Source organism: Arachis ipaensis, chromosome B9 (genome assembly GCF_059453495.1).
Source record: "Arachis ipaensis isolate K30076 ecotype BB chromosome B9, ASM5945349v1, whole genome shotgun sequence".
NCBI lineage: Eukaryota > Viridiplantae > Streptophyta > Magnoliopsida > Fabales > Fabaceae > Arachis > Arachis ipaensis.
Window position 1 is genome coordinate 140,680,013 of NC_142444.1, and position 25,629 is coordinate 140,705,641.

At 38.0% G+C, this 25,629-nt stretch overlaps 1 protein-coding gene and 1 non-coding gene across 2 annotated transcripts; one reads left to right on the plus strand and one right to left on the minus strand.

Moving 5' to 3' along the window:
* Positions 1-470: 470 nt before the first annotated feature.
* On the minus strand, positions 471-578 carry LOC148546579 (small nucleolar RNA R71). The gene has a single exon (XR_015900836.1). It is a non-coding gene; the product is annotated as a small nucleolar RNA R71 (small nucleolar RNA).
* Positions 579-10,414: 9,836 nt separating this feature from the next.
* Positions 10,415-17,220, plus strand: LOC148546580 (uncharacterized). Its single transcript, XM_088499973.1, has 2 exons — positions 10,415-11,540; positions 17,195-17,220. Exons 1-2 carry the CDS (start codon positions 10,415-10,417, stop codon positions 17,218-17,220), a joined length of 1,152 nt encoding a protein of 383 aa, XP_088356099.1.
* The last annotated feature ends 8,409 nt before the right edge of the window (positions 17,221-25,629 follow it).

Below are 25,629 nucleotides of genomic sequence, written 5' to 3' on the forward strand. Positions count from 1 at the left end.
AAAAGAAACTAAGAGAAGCTAAAATACAACAATCCAGAGATAACCTTTCAGAAATTTTCGAACAGGAAGAAGAGATGGCGGCCGAAAATAATAATAATGTAAGGAAGATGCTTGGTGACTTTACTACACCTAATTCCAATTTACATGGAAGAAGCATCTCCATTCCTGCCATTGGAGCAAACAACTTTGAGCTGAAACCTCAATTAGTTTCTCTGATGCAGCAGAACTGCAAGTTTCATGGACTTCCATCTGAAGATCCTTTTCAGTTCTTAACTGAATTCTTGAAGATATGTGATACTGTTAAGACTAATGGAGTAGATCCTGAAGTCTACAGGCTCATGCTTTTCCCTTTTGTTGTAAGAGACAGAGCTAGATTATGGTTGGATTCTCAACCCAAAGACAGCCTGAACTCTTAGGATAAGCTGGTCACGGCTTTCTTAGCCAAGTACTTTCCTCCTCAAAAGCTGAGCAAGCTTAGGGCTGATGTTCAAACCTTCAGACAGAAAGAAGGTGAATCCTTCTATGAAGCTTGGGAAAGATACAAACAGTTGACCAAAAAGTGTCCTTCTGACATGCTTTCAGAATGGACCATCCTGGATATAGTCTATGATGGTTTATCTGAGTTATCAAAGATGTCATTGGATACCTCTACAGGTGGATCCATTCATCTAAAGAAAACGCCTGCAGAAGCGCAAGAACTCATTGACATGGTTGCTAATAACCAGTTCATGTACACTTCTGAAAGGAATCCTGTGAACAATGGAACGCCTATGAAGAAGGGAGTTCTTGAAGTTGATACTCTGAATGCCATATTAGCTCAGAATAAAATATTGACTCAGCAAGTCAATATGATCTCTCAGAGTCTGCATGGAATGCAAGCTGCATCCAACAGTACTCAAGAGGCTTCTTATGCAGAAGAAGCTTATGATCCTGAGAACCCTGCAATAGTAGAGGTAAATTACTTAGGTGAACCTTATGGAAACACCTATAACTCATCATGGAGAAATCACCCCAATTTCTCATGGAAGGATCAAAAGCCTCAACAAGGCTTTAATAATGGTGGAAGAAACAGGTTTAACAATAATAAACCTTTTCCATCATCCACTCAGCAAAAGACAGAGAACTCTGAACAAAATGCTTCTAATTTAGCAAATCTAGTCTCTGATCTATCTAAGGCCACTGTGAGTTTCATGAATGAAACCAGATCTTCCATTAGAAATCTGGAAGCACAAGTGGGCCAGCTGAGTAAAAGGATCACTGAAATCCCTCCTAGTACTCTCCCAAGCAATACAGAAGAGAATCCAAAAGGAGAGTGCAAGGCTATTGACATAAGCACCATGGCCGAACCTACAAGGGGAGTGGAGGACGTGAATCCCAAGGAGGAAGACCTCCTGGGACGTCCAGTGATCAATAAGGAGCTTCCTTCTGAGGAACCAAAGGACTCTGAGGCTCATCTAGAGACCATAGAGATTCCATTGAACCTCCTTATGCCCTTCATGAGCTCTGATGAGTATTCCTCTTCTGAAGAGAATGAGGATGTTACTGAAGAGCAAACTGCCAAGTTTCTTGGTGCAATCATGAAGCTGAATGCCAAATTATTTGGCATTGATACTTGGGAAGTTGAACCTCCCTTGTTCATCAATGAACTAAGTGATCTGGATCAACTAACATTGCCTCAGAAGAGACAGGATCCTGGAAAGTTCATAATACCATGTACCATAGGCACCATGATCTTTAAGGCTCTGTGTGACCTTGGTTCAGGAATAAACCTCATGCCCCTCTCTGTAATAGAGAAACTGGGAATCTATGGGGTGCAAGCTGCTAAAATCTCATTAGAGATGGCAGACAGTTCAAGAAAACAGGCTTATGGACAAGTAGAGGACGTGTTAGTAAAGGTTGAAGGCCTTTACATCCCTGCTGATTTCATAGTCCTGGATACTGGAAAGGAAGAGGATGAATCCATCATCCTAGGAAGACCTTTCCTGGCCACAGCAAGAGCTGTGATTGATGTTGACAGAGGTGAAATAGTCCTTCAATGGAATAAGGACTCCCTTGTGTTTAAAACTCAAGGATCTCCCTCTGCAACCATGGAGAGGAAGCAGAAAAAGCTTCTCTCAAAGCAGAGTCAACCAGAGCCCCCACAGTCAAACTCTAAGTTTGGTGTTGGGAGGCCACAACCAAACTCTAAGTTTGGTGTTGAACTCCCATATCCAAACTCTAAGTTTGGTATTGGAGAGTCTCAACAAAGCTCTGCACATCTGTGAGGCTCCATGAGAGCCCACTGTCAAGCTATTGACATTAAAGAAGCGTTTGTTGGGAGGCAACCCAATTTTTATTTATCTAACTATATTTTTCTTAGTTATATGTCTTTATAGGTTCATGATCATGTGGAGTCACAAAATGAATATAAAAATTGAAAACGGAATCAAAAATAGCAGAAGAAAAAATCACACCCTGGAGGAGCATCTGCCTGGCGTTCAACGCCAGAACAGAACATGGTTCTGGCGCTGAACGCCCAGAACAAGCATGGTTCTGGCGTTCAACGCCAGAAATGGCAATAAATGGGCGTTGAACGCCCAAAATGGGCACCAACCTGGCGCTGAACGCCCAGAGTTGTGTGCAAAGGCATTTTACATGCCTAATGGGTGCAGGGATGTAAATCCTTGACACCTCAGGATCTGTGGACCCCACAGGATCATCTCAGGATCTGTGGACCCCACAGGATCCCCACCTACCTCTACTCAACTCTTCTCATCCCTCACCACTCTCTTTCACACAACCCCATAAACACTCTTCCCCAAAAAACCCTTCACCAATCACCTCAAACTCTCTTCCCCATCACCTCTTCACCACTCACATCCATCCACTCTTCCCCATAAACCTACCTCATAAACTCCACCTACCTTCAAAAATTCAAAACCAATTTCCCACCCAAACCCACCCATATGGCCGAAACCTTTCCCCCCTCCCTTCCCTATATAAAGACCTCCATTCTTCATCAAATTCACACAACACACCCCTCTACACTCCTCTTGGCCGAAACCACATCTCCCTCTCCCTCTCCATATTTCTTCTTCTTCTTCTTCTATTCTTTTGTTTATTGCTCGAGGGCGAGCAATATTCTAAGTTTGGTGTGGTAAAAGCATAGCTTTTTTGTTTTTCCATTACCATTGATGGCATCTAAGACCGGAGAATCCTCTAGAAGAGGGAAAGGGAAGATAAAAGCTTCCACATCCGAGTCATGGGAGATGGAAAGGTTCATCTCCAAAGCCCATCAAGACCACTTCTATGATGTTGTGGCCAAGAAGGTGATCCCCGAGGTCCCTTTCAAACTCAAAAGAAATGAGTATCCGGAGATCCGACATGAAATTCAAAGAAGAGGTTGGGAAGTTCTAACAAATCCCATCCAACAAGTCAGCATCCTAATGGTTCAAGAGTTCTATGCCAATGCATGGATCACCAAGAACCATGATCAAAGTAAGAACCCGGATCCAAAGAACTATGTTACAATGGTTCGGGGGAAATACTTGGATTTTAGTCCGGAAAATGTGAGGTTGGCGTTTAACTTGCCCATGATGCAAGGAGATGAACGCCCCTACAAGGGTCAACTTTAATCAAAGGTTGGACCAAATCCTTATGGACATATGTGTAGAAGGAGCTCAATGGAAGGTTGACTCCAAAGGCAAGCCGGTTCAACTAAGAAGATTGGACCTCAAGCCTGTAGCTAGAGGGTGGTTGGAGTTCATTCAATGCTCAATCATTCCCACTAGCAACCGGTCTGAAGTTACTATAGACCGGGCCATCATGATCCATAGCATCATGATTGGAGAAGAGGTGGAAGTTCATGAGATTATACCTCAAGAACTCTACAAGGTGGCTGACAAGTCCTCCACCATGGCAAGGTTAGCCTTCCCTCACCTCAATTGCCATCTATGTTACTCAGCTGGAGCTTTCATAGAAGGAGATATCCTCATTAAAGAGGACAAGCCCATCACTAAGAAAAGATGGAGCAAGCAAGAGAGCCCATTCATGGAGCTCAAGAGGCGTATGAAGCTCATCACCATGAGATCCCGGAGATGCCTCAAATGCACTTTCCTCCACAAAACTATTGGAAGCAAATCAACACCTCCCTAGGAGAATTGAGTTCCAATATGAGACAACTAAGGGTGGAACATCAAGAGCACTCCATCATGCTTCATGAAATAAGAGAAGATCAAAAAGCAATGAGGGAGGAGCAACAAAGACAAGGAAGAGACATAGAAGAGCTCAAGGACATCATTGGTTCCTCAAGAAGGAAACGCCACCATCACTAAGGTGGATTCATTCCTTGTTCTTATTTCTTCTGTTTTTCATTTTCTATGTTATGTGTTTGTCCATGTTTGTGTCTTCATTACATGATCATTAGTAGTTAGTAACTTTGTCTTAAAGTTATGAATGTCCTATGAATCCATCACCTCTCTTAAAATAAAAACTGTTTTAATTCAAAAGAACAAGAAGTACATGAGTTTTGAATTTATCCTTGAACTTAGCTTAATTATATTGATGTGGTGACAATGCTTCTTGCTTTCTGAATGTATGCTTGAACAGTGCATATGTCTTTTGAAGTTGTTGTTTAAGAATGTTAAATATGTTGGCTCTTGAAAGAATGATGACTAGGAGACATGTTATTTGATAATCTGAAAAATCATAAAAATGATTCTTGAAGCAAGAAAAAGCAGCAAAGAACAAAGCTTGCAGAAAAAAAAAAGAAAAAAAATATGCGAAAAAAAATTAGAAAGAAAAAAGAAAAAGCAAGCAGAAAAAGCCAATAACCCTTAAAACCAAAAGGCAAGGGAAATAAAAAGGATCCCAAGGCTTTGAGCATCAGTGGATAGGAGGACCTAAAGGAATAAAATCCTGGTCAAAGCGGCTAAACCAAGCTGTCCCTAACCATGTGCTTGTGGCGTGTAGGTGTCAAGTGAAAACTTGAGACTGAGCGGTTAAAGTCAAGGTCCAAAACAAAAACAAAGAGTGTGCTTAAGAACCCTGGACACCTCTAATTGGGGACTTTAGCAAAGCTGAGTCACAATCTGAAAAGGTTCACCCAATTATGTGTCTGTGGCATTTATGTATCCGGTGGTAATACTGGAAAACAAAGTGCTTAGGGCCACGGCCAAGACTCATAAAGAAGCTGTGTTCAAGAATCATCATACTGAACTAGGAGAGTCAATAACACTATTCGAAATCTGAAGTTCCTATAGATGCCAATCATTCTGAACCTCAATGGATAAAGTGAGATGCCAAAACTATTCAAGAGGCAAAAAGCTATAAGTCCCGCTCATATGATTGAAGCTCTGTTTCATTGATAGTTTGGAATTTATAGTGTATTCTCTTCTTTTTATCCTACTTGATTTTCAGTTGCTTGGGGACAAGCAACAATTTAAGTTTGGTGTTGTGATGAGCGGATAATTTATACGCTTTTTGGCATTGTTTTTAGTATGTTTTTAGTAGGATCTAGTTACTTTTAGGGATGTTTTCATTAGTTTTTATGTTAAATTCACATTTCTGGACTTTACTATGAGTTTGTGTGTTTTTCTGTGATTTCAGGTATTTTCTGGCTGAAATTGAGGGACTTGAGCAAAAATCAGATTCAGAGGTTGAAGAAGGACTGCTGATGCTGTTGGATTCTGACCTCCCTGCACTCAAAATGAATTTTCTGGAGCTACAGAACTCGAAATGGCGCGCTTCCAATTGCGTTGGAAATTAGACATCCAGGGCTTTCCAGAAATATATAATAGTCCATACTTTGGCCAAGAATAGATGACGTAAACTGGCATTCAACGCCAGCTTTCTACCCAAATCTGGCGTCCAGCGCCAGAAAAGGAGCCAAAACCAGAGTTGAACGCCCAAACTGGCACAAAAGCTCGCGTTCAACTCCAAGAAAGACCTCTACACGTGCAACACTCAAGCTCAGCCCAAACACACACCAAGTGGGTCCCGGAAGTGGATTTATGCATCAATTACTTACTCATGTAAACCCTAGTAGCTAGTTTATAATAAATAGGACCTTTTACTATTGTATTAGGCATCTTTGATCAGTTGTATGCTATCTTAGATAACGTTTGGGGGCTGGCCCTCTCGGTCATACCTGGACCTTTCACTTATGTATTTTCAACGGTAGAGTTTCTACACTCCATAGATTAAGGTGTGGAGCTCTGCTGTTCCTCAAAGATTAATGCAAAGTACTTCTGTTTTCTATTCAATTCATCTTATTTCGCTTCTAAGATATCCATTCGCACCCAAGAACGTGATGAAGGTGATGATTATGTGTGACGCTCATCACCATTCTCCCCTATGAACACGTGCCTGACAAACACTTCCGTTCTACATGAAATAAGCTAGAATGAATATCTCTTAGATCTCTTAACCGGAATCTTCGTGGCATAAGCTAGAATGATGGCGGCATTCAAGAGAATCCGGAAAGTCTAAACCTTGTCTGTGGTATTCCGAGTAGGATTCAATGACTGAATGACTGTGACGAGCTTCAAACTCGCGAGTGCTGGGCGTTAGTGACAGACACAAAAGGAGGGTGAATCCTATTCCAGCATGATCGAGAACCGACAGATGATTAGCCGTGCTGTGACAGAGCATGTGAGCATATTTTTCACTGAGAGGAGGGGATGTAGCCACTGACAACGGTAATGCCCTTGCATAAAGCCAGCCATGGAAAGGAGTAAGACTGATTGGATGAAGATAGCAGGAAAGCAGAGGTTCAGAGGAACGAAAGCATCTCCATTTGCTTATCTAAAATTCTCACCAATGATTTACATAAGTATTTCTATCTTTACTTTTATTAATTAATTTCGAAAACTCCATACTATTTTATATCTGCCTGACTGAGATTTACAAGGTGACCATAGCTTGCTTCATACCGACAATCTCCGTGGGATTCGACCCTTACTCACGTAAGGTATTACTTGGACGACCCAGTGCACTTGCTGGTTAGTTGTATCGAAGTTGTGAACCATGGTATTGGCACCATGTTCTTGGAGCCATTGCCAGGGAAAGAAAGAGCCATGAATTTCACATAATCAAAGTGTAATCACAATTTCGTGCACCAGATGCCTATGAGAGTAGGTCGGGAAGGGCCATCAATTTCTCACCTTCTCTTCGCAGATGACCTGTTGCTTTTTGCTGAGGCTTTCACTCAACAAATAGATAATATTGGGAGAGTCCTTGAGCTTTTTTGCACTATGTCGGGATTAAAGATAAATCAAGCAAAATCAACCATATCCTTTTCCAAAAATGTGGAACAAAGCCTGAAGGATATTATCACTAACAGATGCAAGTTCAAGGAAACTATCGAGCTGGGAAAATGCCTGGGTGCTATGATTACCAATGGAAGAACGCAAAAAAGAGATTTCAAGGGTGCAATGGAGCGGGTGTAAACCCCGGTTAAATTAGTAGATAATTAGTTAATAAATTATTTTTTTATAAGGAGGATTAGAAACATGAATATTATATCAAATTAGGGTAGAGCTCATCGAAACGAGAATTTTGACACCAATTTCGAAGAAAACGGTCCAAGATTGGACCGAACGGGCCGAACCGGTTGAACCGGACCCAAACCGGGCCGTGGGCCCAACCGGACCAGCCCTTTAAGTAAAAGCCACGTTCTTCTTCTCCTTATTTCGGCAGCATCAGAGAGCAACAGAGGAGAGAAAAGGAAGAACGTTAAACCCTCACGTTAACTTCCGTACGCCGTAACTTCTCCGTCCGAGCTCCAATCGCCGCACCGTTTGCGGCCACGCGTTCACCGCGTCGAGCTCTACATTTCTACCGGAACAATTTCATAGGTAACTTGTTTAATCACTCTCAGCTTCATCTTCCCCCAATTTTCGAATTTTAAGTGGGAATATTGAATTTCTTTGATTTCTGATGTTTTAGGATCCAATTAGCTTGAGAGAAACGTTCACTCTTGCTTATGTGAAGCTTGGGTAAGGTGAGGATACGATAATTCTATTTTATTTTCATTGAATTTGAGCTTTGAGTATTAAATTGGGTATATATGTGTTATGAATGTGTATTAGGTTGAAAATAAATAATTGGAGCTTGAAATTGTGAATACTGGAACTTGGAGGAAGCAGATTAGTTGAGTTTTGAGGGGCTGCTTTGGTTTTGAATAAATAGCTTTGGTCGTTACGTGGAAATCGGCCAAGGTATGGTTTAGGTTTCTTGCATTTAATATATAATGTTCTGTGAAAACTTAGGCTAGATGACCATAGGATAAGTTGGAATGCAGGTGTATATTTAATATTTAGTAATTTGTCGATGAATATAATTGGTTGAAGTTTATTGGATAATTAATTATTAATTTTGGATTTTGAATGTTATTGTTGATGAATATGGTTAGTTTGGTGCTTGTTGATTAACTAATGATTTGGTGAATTATTGATTTGAGGTATAACTATTGTGGAGGTTGTTGTGATAATGAGGTATTTTGTGTTAAAAGCCTAGGATTTATGAACTATGATTCTTAGTTGAATTTTGGGTTGTTAGATTTGAATATTGTATGAGTATAATTGTTTATCTGAGGTAGATTTATTGTGGTGACTGTTATGATGATGAGGAAGGGTATGTTGAATTGAAAAGAAAGCAGGTTTAGACCCGAAAAGGGTGGCAAAGTCCGAGTTTTAGAGGAGGTGCTGCCGAAATTTTATAAAAATTAGAGATTTTGTTTAGATGATTATTTAAAAGAAATTTAGATTTAAATGTTATATGGTTTGATTTTGAGTTATTAAGAAAGTGAGTATGTTTTAAGTTTGAAGTTTGATTCTTAGAAAAGAATGAATTATGTTTTGAATTGAAACTATTGATGGACGGAATGGGAGGTGTGATAATGAAGGATAAGGATTGAATATGTTTAATGTATGATGATGAATGAGATGCAATTGAGAATGATGTGGATGTTGAGGAATTATAATTGAATTATTTATATGGCTTATGAATTTGAATAATCTGAGATACGAGATTCCCTGGATTAAGTGCCGTGGCTTGCCACCACGTGTACCAGGTTGAAAACTCGATACTCTGTTGACCCTACGACGTAAGTGTGACCGGGCACTATATAAATTCCCGGGAATGTTACCCCCATTGAGCAATATTGATTATTTGAGAAAAATCTATGCATAGACTCTTGGGGATGCACGTCGGGGGACAGTCTAAGGACAATTCAGACTTGTCGGGTTGGCTGGATAACCGACAGATGAGCCTCATGAGCCATAGGACAGGCATGCATCATATGCATATTACTTGAATTACTTGCTTGTGCTCTAATTGGGTGTGCCTATCTGTATTTGCCATGCTAAATGTGTATTTGTTACCTGCAGTAGTTGTAACTTTCTTGTGTTTGTCTTTACCTGTTTATTTGTCTGTGAAAATGCATGATGGAATTGGAGGTATGGAGGAATGGCAGTATAGGACTTAGATTTAAGGTTAAGTTAAGTTAGGATTAAATATTTTTAGGAAACCGTCTTTTATGGCTTCTGTTTAATACTTTAAGCTCTACAATCTGAGTGTCGGCGTTCTAGGATTGCCTCTGGCATTCCCAGGACCTTATATATTATGTGTGTGGCACCTTTACCATACTGAGAACCTCCGGTTCTCATTCCATACTATGTTGTTGTTTTTCAGATGCAGGTCGGGAGCCATCTCGTTAGGCGTCTGGACTCTTAAAGCGGAGGGGTTACTGGATAGTGTTGTTGTATAGTTTTGTTGTACAGTGATGTATATATATGTACTTAGCTTTCTCTCCGCTTAACTTGTCCTTTTTGATCCTCTTAGAGGTTTATGGAGAGGCAGGATTGTGTGTATGTACTTTTGGGTTTTGGATATGTATGTATATATGTGTAAATATTCTCCGGCCAGTCTTGACTTCGCAGGCTGAGTTAGGAGCTTGTTATTTTGTATCTTTGGCACTCTATTCCTACTTCTGTTACCTTATGTTTGACAGTTACAGTTTTCTTAGCATGCAAGTTAACTCGTTCCTTGAGCATTGCGCTTTTATCTCGCGATTTTTATTTCCCCTATCCTTCAAGGCTCCTAGCATATTATAACTCTTTTGCTATTATATGTACTTATTTTATTTTAGAGGTCGTAATATCACATCACCTCTGTTTTACGACTTAAGCGTAAAGCTTTGTGTGGTAGGGTGTTACATTATGGTATCAGAGCAGTTCGTTCCTATAGAGCCTGAAAGACGGACTGATTGTGCTTCTGTGCATTCTCTGTATATGTGTTTATGTGCTATTAGGATATCTGATTGATATATATGGCATAAACGTTTGTGAGCATGCATTTGGAACTTAAAGCATTAGACCTGCGATATTGAGACTGATCAACTTAATATCACTTGTTTGGTGTGTATAGGGACCAGATGTCGACTCGCGGACGCGGTCGCGGGCGAGGTAGAGGTAGGACAGGCACCGTTACTCCTGTACCCACAGGGACTGATCCAGTAGATTTTATGGCTGCCCTGGGAAATATGGCTGCAGCTATGCAGGCAACAGCCGAGGCACTGGGTAATCAGATAAATCAGGGTAATCATGGGAACAATAATGATGAGGACGGTCCTATGACACTTGCTACATTTCTGAAAGTTCGCCCTCCGACTTTTAGGGGAACCTCAAATCCCACTGATGCAGATAATTGGATTCAGGCTATGGAAAGGGCATTACAGGCACAACAGGTTCCTGAAGAGCAATGGGTTGAATTTGGAACTTATCAGTTGCAAGGTGAAGCTCAGTACTGGTGGCAGGGAACACGACGTATCCTGCAGCCTGATGGTGCTGCGATTCCTTGGGAGGTTTTTCGGACAGAGTTCTATAAGAAATATTTTCCTAATTCAGCCAGAAATGCCAAGGAACTTGAATTAATGCAGTTAAAACAGGGACAGATGACTGTTGCTGAGTATACTAGTAAGTTTGAGGAGTTATGTCGCTTTTCTCGTATCTGTCAAGGGGCACCAGAAGATTTTGCTGAATGGAAGTGTATTAAATATGAGGGAGGTCTTCGGAGCGATATTCTGAGCTTCGTTGCCCCAATGGAGATCAGGGTATTTTCTGAATTGGTGAATAAGAGTAGGGTGGCTGAGGATTGTGTGAGGAAGGCGGCAGCAGAGAAAGGGAGTTTGAGGATGCCTTTTCAGAGGCCTTCAGGGAGGAACTTTGCTCCGAGAGGTAGGAATTTCAAACGTGGAGGTTTTGTTTCGCAGCAGACTCAGGGTCAAGGTAATTACAAAAGGCCGAATACCAATGCTAGTCAAGGAAAAAGGTTTGGGAAGCAGCCACAGCAGGATCTGAATTGTCAGAAGTGTGGAAAATATCATCCTGGAGTTCCGTGTAGATTAGGACTTGGAGTGTGCTATTCCTGTGGACAGCCCGGGCATATAGCCAGTAATTGCCCTGAGAAGAAGAAGTATGAGACTGGTAGGGTGCAGCAGCCGGGGAGAGTATACACTACTTCTACCATTGGTGCTGAGGGATCTGAGACACTTATTAGAGGTAATTGTGAAATGGCTGGTAAAATCTTAAATGCTTTATTTGATTCAGGAGCAAGTCATTCATTTATTGCATTTGAAAAGGCCCATGAATTAAGATTGAGAATGGTGGTCTTAGGTTATGATTTGAAAGTATATAATGCTACTCATGAAGCTATGGTGACTAGGATAGAATGTCCACAAGTTCCTTTTCGAGTGCAACAGCGTGAATTTGTGCATGATTTGATTTGTTTGCCTATGACTGGTCTTGATCTCATTTTGGGATTGGATTGGTTATCCAAGAATCATGTTTTGCTTGATTGTTCTGAGAAGTCAGTACAGTTTATGCCAGAAGGGTCAGAAGCACCGGTTGTGGTGAATAGTTACTATTTGAACTCTATGATAGTAAACTGTTCTGGAACTGAATGTCAGGGTATTATGTTATTAACTGCGGGAGTATCAGGTGATGATCAAAGTTTAGAGCAAATTCCGGTTGTATGTGAATTTCCAGATGTGTTTCCGGATGATATTAATGAATTCCCACCTAACCGAGAGGTTGAATTTGCAATTGAGTTGGTACCTGGATCCGGTCCAATTTCAATTACTCCTTATAGGATGTCGCCTTTAGAAATGGCTGAACTGAAAGCTCAGCTGGAAGATCTGTTGGGTAAGCATTTTATCCGACCAAGTGTTTCTCCGTGGGGAGCGCCAGTGTTACTGGTAAAGAAGAAGGATGGGAGTATGCGGCTGTGTATCGATTATCGGCAATTGAATAAGATCACTGTGAAGAATAAATATCCGTTGCCTAGAATCGATGATCTAATGGATCAGTTACAGGGTGCCGGTGTGTTTTCTAAGATTGACCTGCGATCCGGATATCATCAGATAAGGGTTAGAGATGAGGATATTCCGAAAACTGCTTTCAGAACCCGTTATGGTCATTATGAGTATACAGTGATGTCTTTCGGGTTAACTAATGCCCCGGCAGTATTTATGGATTATATGAACAGGATTTTTCGACCGTATCTGGACAAGTTTGTTATTGTCTTCATTGATGACATTCTTGTTTATTCTAAGACTGAAGAGGAACATGCTGATCATTTGCGAACTGTGCTGCAAATTCTGAGAAACAGGAAGTTATATGCTAAGTTATCTAAATGTGAGTTCTGGAAGAGTGAAGTGAAGTTTCTCGGCCACGTGGTGAGTAAGCAGGGGATAGCTGTGGATCCTGCTAAGGTGGAAGCAGTGATGAATTGGGAGCGACCAACTTCAATGACAGAAATCAGGAGTTTCCTAGGTTTGGCGGGGTATTATCGCAGATTCATTAAAGGATTTTCACAACTCGCCTTACCTTTAACTAAATTGACTAGGAAGGATACGCCTTTTATCTGGACTCCGGAATGTGAAGAGAGTTTTCAGGCATTGAAGCACAAGTTGACTACTGCACCTGTATTGGTATTACCTGAACCAAGTGAATCGTTTGAAGTGTATTGTGATGCATCTCTGAAAGGGTTGGGGTGTGTTTTGATGCAGCACCAGAATGTTGTAGCATACGCCTCACGGCAGTTAAGGCCGCATGAGATGAACTACCCGACACATGATTTAGAACTTGCTGCTGTTGTGTTTGCTTTAAAGATTTGGAGGCACTACCTCTATGGCGTTAAGTTTCATGTTTTCTCAGACCATAAGAGTTTGAAGTATCTTTTTGAGCAGAAAGAATTGAATATGCGTCAGAGGAGATGGATGGAACTTCTGAAAGATTATGATTTTGAATTGAATTATCATCCAGGAAAAGCGAATGTTGTAGCGGATGCTTTGAGTCGGAAGTCTTTATATGCAGCTTGGATGATGTTACGGGAAGAAGAATTACTGAAGGCATTCCAAGGTTTGAATTTGGGAGTTAGAGAAGAATCTGGAATCCTATGTTTGAGTCAGTTGCAGATTTCAAGTGATTTTAAATCCGAACTTCTGAAGGCTCATCGAAACAGTGAAGCATTACGTAAGGTATTACCAGCAGTTGAACAGGGAAAACAATGGAGACTGTCAGAAGGTCAGGATGGTTTATGGAGGTTCAAGAACCGGATTATTGTGCCTGATGTTGGAGACCTACGACAAAGTATCTTAAAGGAAGCTCATAAGAGCGGGTTTTCAATTCACCCAGGGAGCACTAAAATGTATCAGGATCTGAAAGCGATGTTCTGGTGGCCAGGTATGAAGAATGATGTGGCATTGCATGTATCTAAATGTCTAACATGTCAGAAGGTTAAGATTGAGCATCAGAGACCATCAGGAACCCTTCAGCCTTTGGAGATTCCACAATGGAAATGGGAGAGTATTGCAATGGATTTTGTGATAGGTTTGCCTAGAACCCGATCTGGTTGTGACGCTATTTGGGTGGTTGTTGATCGACTAACAAAATCAGCTCACTTTCTTCCTATCCGAATAAGTTGCACAATGGAGGAATTGGCTCGAATGTATATCAAAGAGATTGTCAGATTACATGGTGTGCCCTCTACTATTATATCTGATAGAGATCCCCGTTTTACATCAAGGTTCTGGGGAGCTTTTCAGCGTGCATTTGGGACTCAGTTAAGCTTGAGTACTGCGTATCACCCTCAGACAGATGGTCAGTCAGAGAGAACTATTCAGACTTTGGAGGATATGCTAAGGGCTTGTGTTTTGGACCAGCCAGCAAGCTGGGATCGGTATATGCCATTAATAGAGTTTGCTTATAATAATAGCTACCATGCGAGCATCGGAATGGCTCCATATGAAGCTCTGTATGGCAGAAAATGTCAGTCTCCGTTGTGTTGGTATGAAACTGGAGAAAGGAGTTTATTAGGGCCTGAAATGATAGCTGAAACGACTGAGCAGATAAAGAAGATTCGTAATCGAATGCTTATAGCCCAGAGCCGCCAGAAAAGTTATGCTGATCAGAGGCGAAAGCCTTTGGAATTCGAAGAAGGAGAACATGTCTTTTTGAAAGTTACACCAACCACTGGAGTGGGAAGAGCTATTAAGACCAAGAAACTGAATCCCCGTTATATTGGACCGTTTGAGATTCTGAAAAGAATTGGGCCAGTGGCTTATAGAATTGCCTTACCGCCATACCTTTCGAATTTGCACAATGTATTTCATGTATCACAGCTTCGGAAGTATACTCCTGATGCAAGTCATGTTCTAGAACCAGAACCAATCCAAGTGAGAGAAGATCTAACACTCCCAGTAATTCCGGTGAGGATTGATGACACCAGTGTTAAACGATTACGAGGAAGGGAAGTATCATTGGTAAAAGTAGCTTGGAGACGAGCTGGTATCGAGGAACATACCTGGGAACTCGAATCAGATATGCGAAAGGACTATCCACATCTCTTTTCAGGTAACTATATTTGAATTTTGAGGGCAAAATTCTTTATTAGGTGGGTAGGATGTAAACCCCGGTTAAATTAGTAGATAATTAGTTAATAAATTATTTTTTTATAAGGAGGATTAGAAACATGAATATTATATCAAATTAGGGTAGAGCTCATCGAAACGAGAATTTTGACACCAATTTCGAAGAAAACGGTCCAAGATTGGACCGAACGGGCCGAACCGGTTGAACCGGACCCAAACCGGGCCGTGGGCCCAACCGGACCAGCCCTTTAAGTAAAAGCCACGTTCTTCTTCTCCTTATTTCGGCAGCATCAGAGAGCAACAGAGGAGAGAAAAGGAAGAACGTTAAACCCTCACGTTAACTTCCGTACGCCGTAACTTCTCCGTCCGAGCTCCAATCGCCGCACCGTTTGCGGCCACGCGTTCACCGCGTCGAGCTCTACATTTCTACCGGAACAATTTCATAGGTAACTTGTTTAATCACTCTCAGCTTCATCTTCCCCCAATTTTCGAATTTTAAGTGGGAATATTGAATTTCTTTGATTTCTGATGTTTTAGGATCCAATTAGCTTGAGAGAAACGTTCACTCTTGCTTATGTGAAGCTTGGGTAAGGTGAGGATACGATAATTCTATTTTATTTTCATTGAATTTGAGCTTTGAGTATTAAATTGGGTATATATGTGTTATGAATGTGTATTAGGTTGAAAATAAATAATTGGAGCTTGAAATTGTGAATACTGGAACTTGGAGGAAGCAGATTAGTTGAGTTTTGAGGGGCTGCTTTGGTTTTGAATAAATAGCTTTGGTCGTTACGTGGAAATCGGCCAAGGTATGGTTTAGGTTTCTTGCATTTAATATATAATGTTCTGTGAAAACTTAGGCTAGATGACCATAGGATAAGTTGGAATGCAGGTGTATATTTAATATTTAGTAATTTGTCGATGAATATAATTGGTTGAAGTTTATTGGATAATTAATTATTAATTTTGGATTTTGAATGTTATTGTTGATGAATATGGTTAGTTTGGTGCTTGTTGATTAACTAATGATTTGGTGAATTATTGATTTGAGGTATAACTATTGTGGAGGTTGTTGTGATAATGAGGTATTTTGTGTTAAAAGCCTAGGATTTATGAACTATGATTCTTAGTTGAATTTTGGGTTGTTAGATTTGAATATTGTATGAGTATAATTGTTTATCTGAGGTAGATTTATTGTGGTGACTGTTATGATGATGAGGAAGGGTATGTTGAATTGAAAAGAAAGCAGGTTTAGACCCGAAAAGGGTGGCAAAGTCCGAGTTTTAGAGGAGGTGCTGCCGAAATTTTATAAAAATTAGAGATTTTGTTTAGATGATTATTTAAAAGAAATTTAGATTTAAATGTTATATGGTTTGATTTTGAGTTATTAAGAAAGTGAGTATGTTTTAAGTTTGAAGTTTGATTCTTAGAAAAGAATGAATTATGTTTTGAATTGAAACTATTGATGGACGGAATGGGAGGTGTGATAATGAAGGATAAGGATTGAATATGTTTAATGTATGATGATGAATGAGATGCAATTGAGAATGATGTGGATGTTGAGGAATTATAATTGAATTATTTATATGGCTTATGAATTTGAATAATCTGAGATACGAGATTCCCTGGATTAAGTGCCGTGGCTTGCCACCACGTGTACCAGGTTGAAAACTCGATACTCTGTTGACCCTACGACGTAAGTGTGACCGGGCACTATATAAATTCCCGGGAATGTTACCCCCATTGAGCAATATTGATTATTTGAGAAAAATCTATGCATAGACTCTTGGGGATGCACGTCGGGGGACAGTCTAAGGACAATTCAGACTTGTCGGGTTGGCTGGATAACCGACAGATGAGCCTCATGAGCCATAGGACAGGCATGCATCATATGCATATTACTTGAATTACTTGCTTGTGCTCTAATTGGGTGTGCCTATCTGTATTTGCCATGCTAAATGTGTATTTGTTACCTGCAGTAGTTGTAACTTTCTTGTGTTTGCCTTTACCTGTTTATTTGTCTGTGAAAATGCATGATGGAATTGGAGGTATGGAGGAATGGCAGTATAGGACTTAGATTTAAGGTTAAGTTAAGTTAGGATTAAATATTTTTAGGAAACCGTCTTTTATGGCTTCTGTTTAATACTTTAAGCTCTACAATCTGAGTGTCGGCGTTCTAGGATTGCCTCTGGCATTCCCAGGACCTTATATATTATGTGTGTGGCACCTTTACCATACTGAGAACCTCCGGTTCTCATTCCATACTATGTTGTTGTTTTTCAGATGCAGGTCGGGAGCCATCTCGTTAGGCGTCTGGACTCTTAAAGCGGAGGGGTTACTGGATAGTGTTGTTGTATAGTTTTATTGTACAGTGATGTATATATATGTACTTAGCTTTCTCTCCGCTTAACTTGTCCTTTTTGATCCTCTTAGAGGTTTATGGAGAGGCAGGATTGTGTGTATGTACTTTTGGGTTTTGGATATGTATGTATATATGTGTAAATATTCTCCGGCCAGTCTTGACTTCGCAGGCTGAGTTAGGAGCTTGTTATTTTGTATCTTTGGCACTCTATTCCTACTTCTGTTACCTTATGTTTGACAGTTACAGTTTTCTTAGCATGCAAGTTAACTCGTTCCTTGAGCATTGCGCTTTTATCTCGCGATTTTTATTTCCCCTATCCTTCAAGGCTCCTAGCATATTATAACTCTTTTGCTATTATATGTACTTATTTTATTTTAGAGGTCGTAATATCACATCACCTCTGTTTTACGACTTAAGCGTAAAGCTTTGTGTGGTAGGGTGTTACAGCGGGTCAAGAATAAACTCAGTGGGTGGAAAGTAGGATGCTTGTCTTTCGCTGGTAGAGTTACTCTGGCTCAATCTGTGTTAACTCCCTCTCTGAACTATGATATGATGCATTCCATTATCCCTAAAGGAAATTGTCAAGAAATTGAAAGATTGCAAAGAAAGTTCATCTGGGCAGAAAATGCAGGAGAAAGAAAATTTCACAATGTGGGATGGCATATTTTATGCAAATCCAAAATTCTTGGAGGCTTGGGATTCAAATCTCTTTCCTTGATGAATGAAGCCTTCATGCTCAAAGCTTTCTGGAGATTAGTGGTGGATAATGATACTCTCTGGGCAAGAGTACTACTGAATAAATATGATAAAGGGAGACAATTTCCTGGTGAGATGAAAGTCAAAGGCTCAGATTCTCAATTCTGGAAAAATCTTAAAAAGATGAAGACGATCTTTGACAAGAATACAAGATTTTCAATTGGTAATGGTAAATCGACTCGTCTTTGGGATGATTCTTGGGTAGAAAATGAACCTCTTCGTGAGCACCTAACCAGTAATCAGATCCCTGCGGAGATAAGGAACATGACAATTATTGAAGCTGTGGAACAAAACAATGATTGAAACTACCCCCTTCTAAAGAATTATCTCCCGGATGTCATCATTAACAAAATAAGAGCTATCCATCCTCCTCTTCAAGAAGCGGACAGAGATCGAATATGGTGGAATGCAACTCAAAATGGAGATTTTTCTATTGCGAGTGCTTATAAACTTTTAGCAGGGCATGGAAAACCACAAGATCAAGTGTGGAATGTGATATGGAAGTGGAGAGGACCCCAAAGAATGCGGTGTTTCTTGTGGGTGACCACACACAAAAAACTCATGACTGCAAAAAGAAGATCAAAACTTTTTGGAGCACCCCCTTTCTGCCACAGATGCCAAGGAGTCCAAGAGACCCAAGAGCACCTGTTAAGAGACTGCCCAGCAGCATCTAGAATTTTGACCCAATTCATTCACCCAACCTTCCTTCAAGATTTCTTTAGAGCTCCCTTCGAAGCGTGGCTCAGATGGAACCTTTCCACTGAGTTGGGCCGTTCAAACCAAATAGATTGGATAACACAATTTGTAGTTACCTGCTGGTGGTTATGGCGCTGGAGAAATAAGGAGATTTTTATGCCGGGTTTTACCAGGTCTAATGATCCGTGCTCTTTCATTTGCAATCAAGCAATTTCGATCAGGAATGCTCCTTACAAGCTGTATACTGGAGAGTATAGAGAAAAAGTAGAAAGACAGATCTCATGGTCATGTCCACCTACCAACTGGATCAAATTGAATTCTGATGGTGCTTCGTGCGGAAACCCAGGGACAGCATCATATGGAGGACTCTTAAGGGATGAGATGGGGCATTGGGTTGCTGGATACTATTCAAACTTGAGAATCTGTTCAGCTTTCCAAGCAGAGATTTGGGGCTTGTTACACGGGCTGAAAACAGCCTGGGAGTTGGGAATCAGGAGGCTTATTGTGGATCTGGACTCAAAAGTGCTTATGGATGTCATTACTAAAGAAAATGCAGAAAACTATCCTAGTAATTTGATCAGAATTATCTCTAAGTGGCTGAAAAAGAACTAGCAAGTTAGAGTAAGTCATACTTATAGAGAAGGAAATAGAGCTGCTGATTTTTTAGCTAGAGAAGGATTAAAGTGTAATCCAGGTTTCAATTTTGTTGATGTGCCACCAGTATCTTTGAGACAAATTTTGTTTGATAATTGTAGAGGGGCTTCCTTACCCCGGTTGATTAGTGTCTTGTAATTCTGGGTTTTAGCCCCGTTTAAATACCAAAAAAAATATAACTTATGTTACTTCTTAAGATTCAATCGATTTAACATCGATCACTTCTCCTTACCATCAACTATTTGGGAGTCATTGTTTAGCAAAAGTTATTAACGTAAAAAAAAAGTAACCTAATGTGATTGAAAAAGTATAGATAAATAATTCATAATTAGTCAACTTTAAATAACTGCAATTAACAATCATTAATTTTATATTTTAAAAAATAAAATTTAAATAATTATTAATTAATTATAATTAATTAATATAGAGTACAGTTTAAAAATAGGATTATGATTGATTTTCAAATTATTCTATTAAGATTTTGTTATGTCTCAAAAGATTTTTCTTTTACTTTCTTTTTTTCTTTCCAATTTTAATTCTCTAATTCTTTTTTTATTTTTTCAAATTCTTTTTTTTATTCGAATCTATTTTTTACAACTTTCTTTCCTTCTTTCACTCTTTCTATTCTTCTTATTTTTCTCTAACCCTATCATCATCACACCCTCATTCGTATCATAAACTAAAAAAGGGGAGAAAATCCACATTTGAACCCAAAGAGCATGAAAGAAGAGGAGGAATTAGTTTTGTGACAGAGAAAAATTTCTCTAAGAAACTGTACACATGTACTAAAAGTCTATTTGATCGTGTGTTTTCCGATAAGGTATTTTCAATAGGAACCATTGAAAATGCATTAAAAGCTATTTGGGGGAGGTCAGATGAATTTAGACGAGTGCAATTAGGATCAAGCCAATTCTAATTCTTTTTTCAAAACGAGTTAGGTGTACTCAAAATTGAGAAGAGATCTTCGTGGCTATTGAAGGATTATATTTTACATGTTCAGAAGTTGATAGATCCCGACTTTTAAGACTACGAAAAAATTAGTTCTTTTTCAATTTGGATTTAATTCTGGGAGTTTTTAGAAAAATTCAAGAGTGAAGTTGGTTGTAAATTGGGTGAGAAAATTGGTAAGATTATTAATATTGGCCTTTCTCTGTCAAAAAAAAGGAATCTAGAATTCTTAAATCTAGTTTTTATCAATGGTGATAAAAGGGTGAAGGATTGAATGGTTGCTCTAGGAGGTAAAGTACTGAAAATTGGATTATATGAACGTAGGACTTGATTCGAATGACTACTCTAGGAGGTAAAATGGTGGAAACTGAATTGAGATATGAGCGTATTGAGATCTTTTGCACCTATTGTGCTCACCTTGAACATGATTCAAAGCACTGCTAGATCTTCATGTTAGACTCTGCTTCAGGTGATATTAAAGTGGAAAGCATTGGCGATTGGATCAAGGTTGGTCAAGTAGAGAAAATAATTGACAATGATAGTAGTGATAATGCAAGCAACTTCAGAAATTATAATCTAAGCCTTCACAACCAAGAAAAAAGCCTGTCCCTTCTTGGTTGCTTGAAAGCTTCTCTAAACTGAATATGAAGGATAAAAAAATGAAGTTTCAAGGAGTACAAGTTTCTCAGCCAAATTCCAGAGTTAGCTCGGCAACCAATAACAAAATCTAGTTCTCCTATTATATTAGAAGATATCACAAGCTCCATCAATGAAATCCAAGAAGACAATCAGTTGATAATAGAAGAAGTTAGTAGCAAAAACCTGAATCTAAAATAGATGGCAATATTTGTGAGGAGTTTCTTTGTTGGAGGTAGAATTTTGAAAAGTTTTAACCACACCAATATTTGCCTAGTGGTCCTAGATGTGAGCAATATGACTCAGGTAAGTCTCATCAGTTTGACCTTTATTGTCTACAAAATTATTTTGAAGGTGTTGGTCCACAGACTCCAAGGGTGTATGAATAAGATAATTAGCGCTACTTACAATACATTCTTAAAAGGTAGACTTATTTTTTATAACATTCTTGTAGGAAAATGTATGCACTATCTTAAATAAAAGAAGTGAAGCTTGGAATACGAAATAACACTCAAGCTTGGTATGAGTAAAGCCTACGATAAGGTGGAGTGACATTTTCTATGGTTTATTATGGAAAAAGTTGAGCTTTGAATCGAGATTCATCGACTGGATTCGTGAATTGATGACAACTGTTTCTTATTTTGTTGTTGTGGAAGGTCAACCCTATGATTTTTTTAAACCAAATAGAGGCATTTGTCAAGGTGATCTTCTATCCTTTTTCTCTTTTCTTATTATGTGCAAAAGGACTTTCCTTCTTGTTACACAAAGTAGAGGAAAACAATCTCATCTGGAGAATTTCGATAAACAGAAGATGCCTAACTATAAATCACATGTTATTTGTTGATGATACCATTTTATTCGGTAAAGCCTCGGAAAATAGTTTTGCCTTAATTCTAGAATTATTGGATGAGAGATTCAATAGGCTTAGAGTTAATCTTAATAAATCGGCCCCATTTTTTTGTAATAACACTCCAAGGCCAATTAGAACCTCTCTAATAGTCCAACTGAATATTTCTCATATATATGCACAGGATATTTATTTAGGCATACCTTTCCTTGTCAACTGCTCTAAGAAAGTCACATTCAACTCAATCAAAGATAAGATTCTCAAAAGAACACAAGAATAGAAAAAATATTTGTTATAGGAAGACAGGTATTACTCTGACTAATCGGTGAAGTTATACCAATCTACACCTTGTCATGTTTTAAACTTTCAGATAACTTGCTAAATAAAATTCATAGTATTCTAACCAATATCTAGTGAGGGTAGCAAAGTTCTGAAAGGCAAATAGTGTGGATTAGTTGGGATAAGATGACTATGTCTAAGAAAGAAGGTGGGCGTAGTTTCAAAGATCTCAGGGCTCAAATCTAGCCTTTTTAGGTAAATAATGCTAGAAAATTGTGACTTAACCTAACTCTCTTCTTTTTAGAATACTTAAAAGTAAATGCTTTAGATTTAATTCTTTTCTTGCAGCAGAAGTAGGAACCTTACTTTTTTGGAGTTGAAAAAATATTCTTGAAGAGTGGAGAGTTACAGAGAAAGGCATTAGTTGGAAAGTAAGTTATGGTGATATCCGAATTTTTAATGAATCATGGATCCCTCCTCTTTACCCTTTCACTATTCCACCATCTGTGACACTACTATCAGATAGTTACCATCTGTTATAGGTGAAAGACCGTTGTCAAATAAATAGTGGAATCAAGTATTAATCGTAGACCTTTTCCTCTAGAAATTGCTCAACAAATCCTCTCCATAACCCCAAGAGAAGGTGAAGACACATATCAATAGGGGTTGAACATAGCAAAAACATATGATATTGCATCAGGACTGTCAAATGGACTTGCCCAACCCGTTTAGGCATGTGTGTTATACAGACTAGCCCATTTAACCTCACTTTATTCGCAGACTAAGATTTTATAGTCCGGACTGTTTATGGCTAACCTGACGTGTTAAATGGGCTGGCCTATTTATTTGTTATTTTTTCTTTTTGAAATTTTTTAAAAAAAAATAAAATACTAAAAAAATCCAATTTTGAGGACTGTATAATTTTGGACAAAAAAAAATATTGTTTGGCACAAAAAAAATTAAAGTTTCAATAAATATATTTGACATTAATTTTTTTTTTACACATTGCACATTTGATTTGAGTAACTATTATGTTTTAAATTGTCCTTTTAACTTAAAAAAGAATCACATTCACATTCAATTAGTAATTTCATATTTCTAATTAAAGGAGTATTCCTAATTTTCCTAATAGATTTAACAAAGTATTATAAACCAATAAAGCAACATCATAATTTTACCAAAAAGCCATACAAAAATAAAAAGAAAGTGTTTAATAGATTACAAAAGTAGCAAGCAATGTAATTCCAAAATCTTTTATCTAATCCACCAGATTAGTCTACACCTACAATTGCAAGAAGAATAAATTATCAAATGAAAGTTAGTGACATAATGGTAGAAAAAAAATTTCAATAAAATTGAATTAAAAAAGTGTATAATTTGAAATAATTAGACAACACTAATAAAATACCAAACATCATATTAATTGAATCCACTTTATCTTTATAATGTTCTTTGTCACTTTTATTTTTACACTCAAATTCAATATCTACAATTTAAAATTAGTTAGTAGAAAACTAAACAAATACAATATGCAAGTCATTTAATATTTAATGCCAATAGAAGTTAACAAAATAAATTTAAAAAAGTGAATTATCATCCTCTTTAAATCCATGGATCTAATTACGAGCACAAATAAAAATTTGTACATTATTATCCAAAATAGAATTTCCATACTTATTTAGGACATGTGCACCAATGGAAAAGGCCGATTCCAAAGCTACCATAGTTATTAAAATACTAAGCACATCACAAGTCATGGAAGCTAAATCAGAAAAGCGATGAACTTGAGACCTCCAATATTACAAGACATCTATTTTGGAATTCATATCAAGAATTGACTCATCCAAATAGATATCTAAAGAAGACTTTCTTGGTGAAGCATTAGTTTGAACATTTATATTTCTCAACTCCTACAATATTTAAAAAAAATAATAATAAAATAGTTAAAAAAATAACATATTGACAGAAACATATAAAATAAAATTATATTAACATAATATACAAGATAAATAAGACTTATATTAGGCACATCAAATGAAAGTGGATCATCTTTTCTAGAAATTAAAATTTTTATTTAATTATTAGAGACATTATAAGAGGCATTATGTGACTCAATTTCAAAATATGCTTCAAACAATAAATACAGCTTCTTTTTTATGGTGGTCAATTTCTCATTAGCAGTAAATGGATCCACTTTATTCAAATAATATCCTAAGATATGAAATTTCATTCGAGAATCTAGAATAGCTCCTAAAGATAAAATCATAGAATAATTGCTCCAATACTTATCAAATTTGGCTTTCATTAGTTGCACCATTTTTCTTATGACATCATCCTCACTATTGGAGTATTCTTTTAGCAAGCACTCAATTTTTTAAATTTGCATAAAATATAAATTTGAAGTAGGATAATATTGACCAAACATTAGGGTAGTAATTTTGTAAAATGGATTAAAAAATTTACAGATTTCTCTTCCTCTTTTTCACTCTTATTTGAACGGATAATTTTTAAAATTGTTATCCTTCAAAAAGAGACTAACAACAATGCTCACATCTCAAAGCACTCTTCAACATCAAGAAATTAGAATTTTATCTAGTGGGCATATTTAAGTTCAATCTAATGTCAAGAATTTCAAGTGACTTAAGAACATCTCTAAATTGGGTAGCTCGTGCCTCTGATACTCTTCCATACTCAATACTCTCTCTGATATTATAAAAAATAGAACTAGCAACCTTCAATACATCTTGAACTATCAAGTTTAAAATATGAGTACAACACCTCACATGAAAAAATTCTCCATTACACAATAACCCATCACTTAAAAGGAGGTTTCACTTGAGTAAAGTTTGATGCTATCATTAGATGAAGCACTGTCTAAGGCTATTGAAAATATTTTCTTCTCTATTACCCATTCAAATAACAACTAAAGCACTTTATTTGCTAATTGATACCCCGTATGGAGAGGGAGTATGTGAAAAGAGTATCTTAAAATTTAATTTTTACCTAAAATCAACATAATGGGTAGTCAAAGTCATATAACCCTCTGTTGTGCATGAAGTCCAAAGATTAGTATTTAAATATATCCTACTTCAAAGTTTTTCTCTAACTGGCATTTTAACTTTTCTTTTTCAACAATATAAAATTTGAAAATATCAGCTACAACAATGTTCTGATAAAACATCTTAGCATCAGGATTCAAGTACTTAAAAATATCCCTAATCCTTCTATACTCAACAAATGAGAAAGAAAAATCATGTTCTATGATTGCTATTGCAATTAATTCACGAAAAACCACAAGATCAACTTGCCTAGCCCTTAACCTCCCAGCTTCATCAAGCATCATTCTTTTCAAATCATGAAATTTAGGAAGTTCACGACACACAGGAATATGTCATTTCAATGTAGAGGTACCATGAGTACTATTCCCACCTCTGTATTCTTTTTCACATCCTTTACATTTGCACTTTACTTTGCCATCTTTTTCAAATATTTTTTTAAAACTATCCCAGATACTAAATGTAGTTGACCTTTTTCTCTTTT